Consider the following 9,988-nt stretch of genomic DNA (forward strand, 5'->3'; position numbering starts at 1 on the left):
GAGGAGGGAGGAGGGTTCAGGATGGGGAACACACGTATACCTGTGGTGGATTCATTTTGATATTTGGCAAAACTAATACAATTATGTAAGGTTTAAAAATAAAATAAAATTAATTTTAAAAAAAAAAGAAAAAAAAAAAAAAAAAAACAATCCCAAATCCTAAATATCAGCAAATCTTATGCAGCATTTCTCATATAGTTAACACTACTTACCCACCAACTCAGATGTATGTTCTTTGAGTTGTTCTTTCAAAAGAATGATGCAATAAGAACTAGCACTTTTAACTGAATGTGCTGCTGTTAAAATTTGGCATAACAAATAAGATGATCAACATAAAATACCAATTAAATATTTGTCCAAGCCCATGGACATTGAACACCAAGAATGAACCATAAAGTAAACTAACAGACTCTGAGTGATTGTGACATGTCAAGTTCATCAGTTATAACAAATGTACAGCTCTGGCGGGGGTTGTTGATAATGGAGCAGGGGAAGCTGTGCATATGTGGAGGCAAGAGGTATATGGGACATTTCTGTACCTTCCCCTCAATTTTGCTGTGAACACAAAATTGCCCTAAAGACATGTTTTGATTTAAAACACACACCATACATAAATTTTAAAAAATGTAAAGGCAAAAAAATAAATAAATAAAACACACACCAAAAAAGTACTAATAAGATTTTTCTTGGTTTTAAAAATGGACCATTTTGGTGTAGGGTGGAGAAGCAAAGAAAGAAGAGGTTGGGCAGAAAAACTTCAAAAATGACATCCTGGTCCTCCAGGATGAAGGCAAATAAAATCTAGGCCACAAGGCAATATTGTTAAGAAGCTGCATGTCAGATTTATGGCTTTTTAACTTGCTGCTGCTGCTGCTAAGTCGCTTCAGTCGTGTCCGACCCCATAGACGGCCCCCTACCAGGCTCCCCCGTCCCTGGGATTCTCCAGGCAAGAACAATGGAGTGGGTTGCCATTTCCTTCTCCAATGCATGAAAGTGAAAAGTGAAAATGAAGTCGCTAAGTCGTGTCCAACTCTTAGCGGCATCATGGACTGCAGCCTACCAGACTCCTTCATTCATGGGATTTTCTAGGCAAGAGTACTGGAGTGGGGTGCCATTGCCTTCTCCGTCTCTTTTTAAGTATACTTTCTTTTTCTAATGTTTATTTGTTTGTTTATTAATTTATCTGGCTGCCCTGGTCTTAGTTGCAGCATGTGGGCTCTTCATCGTGGCATGTGGGATGCTGGCATCCCTAGTTCAGTTCAGTTCAGTTCATTTCAGTCGCTTGGTCGTGTCTGACTCTTTGCGACCCCATGGATTGCAGCACGCCAGGCCTCCCTGTCCATCACCAACTCTCGGAGTTAACTCAGACTCACATCCATCGAGTCAGTGATGCCACCCAGCCATCTCATCCTCTGTTGTCCCCTTTTCCTCCTGCCCCCAATCCCTCCCAGCATCAGAATCTTTTCCAATGAGTCAACTCTTTGCATGAGGTGGCCAAAGTACTAACCAGGGATCAAACCCAGGACCCCTGCATGCTCAGAGTCTTAACCACTGGACCACCAGAAAGAAAGAAAGAAAAGTGAAGTTGCTCAGTCGTGTCCGACTCTTTGCCACCGCATGGACTGTAGCCCACTAGGCTCCTCCGCCCATAGCATTTTCCAGGCATAAATACTGGAGTGGGTTGCCATTTCCTTCTCCAGGGGATCTTCCTGACCCAGGGATCGAACCCGAGTCTCCCGAACTTTAGGCACATAACCATCTGAGTTACGTCCTAAATATTCTTCCTATTTGGAGAACTAGAGGTGGAAGATTCGCAATAGATATTTCTTGTAAATGTCTCAGTAGGATGTCAAAGTCGCTGTTAACAAACTGATTATTAAGTAAAAGAGAAAAACTGCACGTGAACTGGCTTGCTGGGATATTTCATTCGTATTCTAATATTAGGTTCTTATGACATTTGTTTCTTCAGGTGGATTCACTCTTGACTTGACAGGAGGCAGTGATGAGAAATCATACAACAATAACATCATTCATCCTCCTGGGACTGACAGATGACCCAAAACTACAAGTTCTGCTTTTTGTATTTTTGTTTCTCACCTACATGTTGAGTGTGGCTGGGAACCTCATCATTATCACCCTCACACTTTTGGATTCCCATCTCAAAACGCCCATGTATTATTTCCTCCGAAATTTCTCTGTCTTGGAAGTCTCATTCACCACGGTCTGTATCCCCAGATTCCTGTATTCTATGGCAACTGGAGATAATACTGTTACCTACAATGCTTGTGCCACCCAATTATTTTTTGTTGTCCTCTTTGCAGCAACTGAATTTTTTCTCCTTGCAGCCATGTCTTATGACCGCTACATGGCCATTTGTGAACCCCTGCGCTACACCACTATCATGAACAACAGAGTCTGCACTGCCCTCGTTCTCTGCTGTTGGTTGGCTGGCCTGTTGATCATCCTCCCACCTCTTGGCATGGGCCTCCAGCTGGAATTCTGTGACTCAAATGTGATTGATCATTTTGCCTGTGATACGTCTCCTATTTTACAGATAACTTGCTCAGACACAGTCTTAATAGAGAGAATTGCTTTGAGCTTTGCTGTGCTGACACTCATTTTTACCTTACTGTGTGTGGTCCTCTCCTATACATACATCGTCAAGACCATTCTAAGATTCTCTTCTGCCCAACAAAGGCAAAAGGCTTTTTCCACCTGTTCTTCCCACATTATTGTGGTTTCCATCACCTATGGCAGCTGCATCTTCATCTACATCAAGCCTTCAGCAAAGGAAGGAGTGGCCTTCAACAAAGTGGTGTCTGTGCTCACAACTTCAGTTGCCCCTTTGCTTAATCCATTCGTCTACACACTTCGAAACAAACAAGTGAAAGAGGCCTTTAAACACACAATAAAACAAGTTGTATTTCTCACAAAGAAGTAAGAGACTATTAGTGTTTTGAGACCAAGGTAAATTAAATTTAAATCTTAATAACTCAGAAGTAACAATTGTGAATTTGCCAAATAAACGGTTTCTTTCTTTTTTTTTAATTAAATTTATTTATTTTAATTAGAGGCTAATTACTTTACAATACTGTACTGGTTTTGCCATACATCATCATGAATCCGCCATGGGTGTATACATGTTCCCAATCCTGAGCTCCCCTCCCACCTCCCTCCCCATACCATCCCTCTGTGTCATCCTAGTGCACTAGCCCCAAGCTTCCTGTATCCTGCATCGAACCTGGACTGGCGATTTGTTTCTTATATGACATTATACATGTTTCAATGCCATTCTCCCAAATCATTCCCCGCCCCCACCACAGAGTCCAAAAGACTGTTCTATACATCTGTGTCTCTTTTACTGTCTCACATACAAGGTTATCATTACCATCTTTCTAAATTCCATATATATGCATTAGTATACTGTATTGGTGTTTTTCTTTCTGGTTTACTTGGCTCTGTATAATTGGCTTCAGTTTCATCCATCTCATTAGAACTGATTCAAAGGTATTCTTTTTAATGGCTGAGTAATATTCCATTGTGTATATGTACCACAGATTTCTTATCCATTCATCTGCTGATGGACATTTAGGTTGCTTCCATGTCCTGGCTATTATAAACAGTGCTGCAATGAACATTGGGGTACACGTGTCTTTTTCAATTCTGGTTTCCTCAGTGTGTATGCCCAGCAGTGGGATTGCTGGGTTATATGGCAGTTCTATTTCCAGTTTTTTAAGGATTCTCCACACTGGTCTCCATAGTAGCTGTACTAGTTTGTGTTCCCACCAACAGTGTAAGAGGGTTCCTTTTTCTCCACACCCTCTCCAGCATTTATTGCTTGTAGACTTTTGGATTGCAGCCATGCTGACTGGCGTGAAATGGTACCTCATTGTGGTTTTGATTTGCATTTCTCTGATAATGAATGATGTTGAGCATCTTTTCATGTGTTTGTTAGCCATCTGTATGTCTTCTTTGGAGAAATGTCTATTTAGTTCTTTGGGCCATTTTTTGATTGGGTCGTTTATTTTTCTGGAATTGAGCTGCAGGAGTTGCTTATATATTTTTGAGATTAGTTGTTTGTCTGTTGCTTCATTTGCTATTATTTTCTCCCATTCTGAAGGCTGTCTTTTCACCTTGCTTAGAGTTTCTTTTGTCATGCAGAAGCTTTTAATTTTAATTAGATCCCATTTGTTTATTTTTGCTTTTATTTCCAATATTCTGGGAGATGGATCATAGAAGATCCTGCTGTGATTTATGTCGAGAGTGTTTTGTCTATGTTCTCCTCTCAGAGTTTTATACATCCATTTTGAGTTTATTTTTGTGTATGGTGTTAGAAAGTGCTCTAGTTTCATTCTTTTACAAGTGGTTGACCTGTTTTCCCAGTACCACTTGTTAAAGAGATTGTCTTCTCTCCATTGTATATTCTTGCCTCCTTTGTCAAAGATAAGGTGTCCATAGGTGCATGGGTTTATCTCTGGGCTTTCTATTTTGTTCTACTGATCTATATTCCTGTCTCTGTGCCAGTACCGTACTGTCTTGATAACTGTGGCTTTGTACTACAGCCTGAAGTCAGGCAGGCTGATTCCTCCAGTTCCATTCTTCTTTCTCAAGATTGCTTTGGCTATTCGAAGTTTTTGTATTTCCATAAAAATTGTGAGATTATTTGTTCTAGCTCTGTGAAAAATACCATTGGTAGCTTGATAGGGATTGCATGAATCTATAGATTGCTTTGGGTAGTATACTCATTTTCACTATAGTGATTCTTCCGACCCATGAACATGATATATTTCTCCATCTGTTGGTGTCCTCTTTGATTTCTTTCACCAGTGTTTTATAGTTTTCTATATATAGGTCTTTAGTTTCTTTAGGTAGATATATTCCTAAGTATTTTATTCTTTCCGTTGCAATGGTGAATGGAATTGTTTCCTTAATTTCTCTTTCTGTTTTCTCATTGTTAGTGTATAGGAATGCAAGGGATTTCTGTGTGTTGATTTTATATCCTGTAACTTTACTATAATTATTGATTAGTTCTAGTAATTTTCTGGTGGAGTCTTTAGGGTTTTCTATGTAAAGGATCATGTCATCTGCAAACAGTGAGAGTTTTACTTCTTCTTTTCCAATTTGGATTCCTTTTATTTCTTTTTCTGCTCTGATTGCTGTGGCCAAAACTTCCAAAACTATGTTGAATAGTAGTGGTGAGAGTGGGCACCCTTGTCTTGTCCCTGACTTTAGGGGAAATGCTTTCAATTTTTCACCATTCAGGATAATGTTTGCTGTGGGTTTGTCATATAAAGCTTTTATTATGTTGAGGTATGTTCCTTCTATTCCTGCTTTCTGGAGAGTTTTTATCATAAATAGATGTTGAATTTTGTCAAAGGCTTTCTCTGCATCTATTGAGATAATCATATCGCTTTTATTTTTCAATTTGTTAATGTGTATTACATTGATTGATTTGTGGATATTAAAGAATCCTTGCATCCCTGGGATAAATCTCAGTTGGTCATGGTGTATGATCTTTTTAATGTGTTGTTGGATTCTGATTGCTAGAATTTTGTTAAGGATTTTTGCATCTATGCTCATCAGTGATATTGGCCTGTAGTTTTTTCTTTTTTTGTGGGATCTTTGTCAGGTTTTGATATTAAAGTGATGGTGGCCTCAGAGAATGAGTTTGGAAGTTTACCTTCCTCTGCAATTTTCTGGAAGAGTTTGAGTAGGATAGGTGTTAGCTCTCCTCTAAATTTTTGGTAGAATTCAGCTGTGAAGCCGTCTGGATCTGGGCTTTTGTTTGCTGGAAGATTTCTGAATAAGGTTTCAATTTCCGTGCTTGTGAAGGGCCTGTTAAGATTTTCTATTTCTTCCTGGTTCAGTTTTGGAAAGTTGTACTTTTCTAAGAATTTGTCCATTTCTTCCACGTTGTCCATTGTATTGGCATATAATTGCTGGTAGTAGTTTCTTATGATCCTTTGTATTTCTGTGCTGTCTGTTGTGATCTCTTCATTTCTAATTTTATTGATTTGATTTTTCTCCCTTTGTTTCTTGATGAGTCTGGCTAATGGTTTGTTAATTTTATTTATCCTTTCAAAGAACCAGCTTTTGGCTTTGTTGATTTTTGCTATGGTCTCTTTTGTTTCTTTTGCATTTATTTCTGCCCTAATTTTTAAGATTTCTTTCCTTCTACTAACCCTGGGGTTCTTCATTTCTTCCTTTTCTAGTTGCTTTAGGTGTAGTGTTAGGTTATTTATTTGACATTTTTCTTGTTTCTTGAGGTATGCCTGTATTGCTATGAACTTTCCCCTTAGCACTGCTTTTACAGTGTCCATAGGTTTTGGGTTGTTGTGTTTTCATTTTCATTCATTTCTATACATATTTTGATTTCTTTTTTGATTTCTTCTGTGATTTGTTGGTTATTCAGCAGTGTGTAGTTCAGGCTCCACATGTTGGAATTTTTAATAATTTTTCTTCTGTAACTGAGATCTAATCTTACTGCATTGTGGTCAGAAAAGATGCTTGGAATGATTTCTATTTTTTTGAATTTACCAAGGCTAGATTTAAGGCCTAGGATGTGATCTATCCTGGAGAAGGTTCCGTGTGCACTTGAGAAAAAGGTGAAATTCATTGTTTTGGGGTGAAATGTCCTCTAGATATCAATTAGGTCTAACTAGTCTATTGTATCATTTAAAGTTTGTGTTTCTTTGTTAATTTTCTATTTAGTTGATCTATCCATAGGTGTGAGTGGGGTATTAAAGTCTCCCACTATTATTGTGTTATTGTTAATTTCTCCTTTCATACTTGTTAGCATTTGTCTTACATATTGTGGTGTTCCCGTGTTGGGTGTATATATATTTATAATTGTTATATCTTCTTCTTGGATTGATCCTTTGATCATTGTGTAGTGGCCGTCTTTGTGCCTTTTCACAGCCTTTGTTTTAAAGTCTATTTTGTCTGATATGAGTATTGCTACTCCTGCTTTCTTTTGGTCTCCATTTGCATGGAATATCTTTTTCCAGCCCTTCACTTTCAGTCTGTATGTGTCCCCCATTTTGAGGTGGGTCTCTTGTAGACAATATATATAGGGGTCTTGTTTTTGTATCCATTCAGCCAGTCTTTGTCTTTTGGTTGGGGCATTCAACCCATTTACATTTAAGGTAATTATTGATAAGTATGATCCCGTTGCCATTTACTTTATTGTTTTTGGTTCGAGTTTATACACCGTTTTTGTGTCTCCTGTCTAGAGAATCTCCTTTAGCATTTGTTGGAGAGCTGGCTTGGTGGTGTTGAATTCTCTCAGCTTTTGCTTGTCTGTAAAGCTTTTGATTTCTCCTTCATATTTGAATGAGATCCTTGCTGGGTACAATAATCTGGTCTGTAGGTTATTTTCTTTCATCACTTTAAGTATGTCTTGCCATTCCCTCCTGGCCTAAAGAGTTTCTACTAAAAGATCAGCTGTTATACTTATGGGAATCCCCTTGTGTGTTATTTGTTGTTTTTCCCTTGCTGCTTTTAATATTTGTTCTTTGTGTTTGCTCTTTGTTAATTTGATCAATATGTGTCTTGGGGTGTTTTGCCTTGGGTTTATCCTGTTTGGGACTCTCTGGGTCTCTTGGACTTGGGTGATTATTTCCTTCCCCATTTTAGGGAAGTTTTCAACTATTATCTCCTCAAGTATTTTCTCATGGTCTTTCTTTTTGTCTTCTTCTTCTGGGACTCCTATGATTCGAATGTTGGAGCGTTTAATATTGTCCTGGAAGTATTTTTTATCTAATTTATTGCATTATTCATTATATATTGACTCTTTTTTATTTCTTCTAGGTCCTTGTTAAACCTTTCTTGCATCTTCTCAATCTTTGTCTCCAGGCTATTTATCTGTGATTCCATTTTGATTTCAAGATTTTTGATCATTTTCACTATCATTATTCAGAATTCTTTATCAGGTAGATTCCCTATCTCTTCCTCCTTTGTTTGGTTTGGTGGGCATTTATCCTGTTCCTTTACCTGCTGGGTATTCCTCTGTCTTTTCATCTTATTTATATTACTGCGTTTGGGGTGGCCTTTCTGTATTCTGGCAGTTTGTGGAATTCTCTTTATTGTGGAGTTTCCTTGCTGTGGGTGGGGTTGTACAAGTGGCTTGTCAAGGTTTTTTGGTTAGGGAAGCTTGTGTTGGTGTTCTGGTGGGTGGAGCTGGATTTCTTCTCTCTGGAGTGCAATGAAGTGTCTAGTAATGAGTTATGAGATGTCAATGGTTTTGGAGTAACTTTGGGCAGCCTGTATATTGAAGCACAGGGCTGTGTTCTGTGTTGCTGGAGAATTTGCGTGGTATGTCTTGCTCTGGAACTTGTTGGCCCTTTGGTGGTGCTTGGTTTCAGTTTAGGTATGGTTGCGTTTGATGAGCTCCTATTGATTAATGTTCCCTGGAGTCAGATGTTCTCTGATGTTCTCAAGATTTGGACTTAATCCTCCTGCTTCTGGTTTTCAGTCTTATTTTTACGGTAGTCTCAAGACTTCTCCTTCTGTAAAACACTGTTGATAAAATATCTCCTTTTGAAGACAATGGGCGGCTTTTCTGGGTGCCTGATGTCCTCTGCCAGCATTCAGAAGTTGTTTTGTGAAATTTACTCAGCGTTTAAATGTTCTTTTGATGAATTTGTGGGGGAGAAAGTGGTCTCCCCGTCCTATTCCTCCGCCATCTTCAAATAAATGGTTTCTTTATATTCTGCAGATTCATCGAGCTAATCCAACCCCAGGAAGATTTTTCTCTTATAATACAAAAGCCAAAATAAAGCTTTTTCTTCTTTCCTTCAAGCTTATTTCATTCAGTATGGTTTTTTCAATTAATGCATGTTCCAGAGACCAGACTCTCCAAAATAACCCATGTCATAAAAAAGAAATTTAAATAAATAAAATTATATTTCTGATCATATGGCCATCTCATGATACAGAAATAAATGCCCAGAGAGCATTTCTCACTCATTGGGAAGACTTCAGTATCTAAGACTCATTGGGAAGATACTTCCAGTATCTAGTGTTCAATTGTACAAGAGTCATTAGTCATTAAAGATTCTTTACCAAAGCTTTAAAAATTATCTTTAAAATACTAAAGCTCTCTTTCTCATTTTAAAATGTTTATTTTTCAGGAATGAGTAAGACAGTATTAATAGAGCAAATTCAAAATACTGAAGATAATTATATTCTTTCTTTTAAATCAATTTATATACAAAAATGCTTCTGCTGACCTTTCTGAAAATTATTTGGCTGTACTACATCCTGAAATATATGATTACAGAAGAGAAATAAAAAGACTTCCAAATGCTGGATACTTCTACTGACATTACCAACAATGGTGCTTCGACATAGACCCAAAAAGAACAAGCCCTGAATTTAGGAATAAGATAAGTAAATCTTAGTTAATTAAGTTCTCCAGTATCCAAACTTTTATTATCCCTTGATTTAAGGAGAAAGTTAGAAATTAGGAGGGTTGATCAAAACATCAAAAAGTTCATGATTTGGGAAGGATATTCTAAGGAGTGTTTTGTTGCTTATCCTAGACTACTGAAGACAAAATCCAGGTATAGTGTGATAAAAATGATAGACTTGCAGAAGATAGAAGTGGTAAAACAGGTAACAGTTACACAAGGACCTTGGATCAAATGATTAAAATTCTTTCTATTAAATGGTAATGACAGTCTTTGTAGTTCTGCACTTGTGAAAATAAAATTTTGTGCTTCCACAATATTATCTATGTTTATTAACCATCACCTCATTGCTCAAATGTACTGTTTATTTTGATCATATTTTTAATTGTTCTTTACATGATAATGGCCATAGCACGAGTGCAAGCTTCTTCTATACTTCAAAAATATTATGGGAAAATAGGACTCTATTCTCCAAGACCTTTCTTCTTTGTCCATTTAAAATTTCTAAAACACCAAGAGTCCATACTGATACAAATAAATGATGGAATAAATTAACATAGGAGGGAGAAATATTGTGC

The 9,988-nt window shown here is 37.5% G+C and overlaps 1 protein-coding gene across 1 annotated transcript; it reads left to right on the top strand.

The window, feature by feature from the left end:
- The first annotated feature begins 2,002 nt into the window (after positions 1-2,002).
- On the top strand, positions 2,003-2,941 carry LOC104988034 (olfactory receptor 6C2-like). The gene has a single exon (XM_010839169.1). The coding sequence runs from the start codon at positions 2,003-2,005 to the stop codon at positions 2,939-2,941; it is 939 nt and encodes a 312-aa protein (XP_010837471.1).
- The last annotated feature ends 7,047 nt before the right edge of the window (positions 2,942-9,988 follow it).

This window comes from Bison bison, unplaced genomic scaffold, assembly GCF_000754665.1.
Source record: "Bison bison bison isolate TAMUID 2011002044 unplaced genomic scaffold, Bison_UMD1.0 scf7180017864115, whole genome shotgun sequence".
In the NCBI taxonomy this organism is placed as follows: Eukaryota; Metazoa; Chordata; class Mammalia; order Artiodactyla; family Bovidae; genus Bison; species Bison bison.

Excerpts from the sequence above, each read along its gene's own strand:
- LOC104988034 (XM_010839169.1), top strand. The coding sequence starts at position 2,003 with ATGAGAAATCATACAACAATAACATCATTCATCCTCCTGGGACTGACA.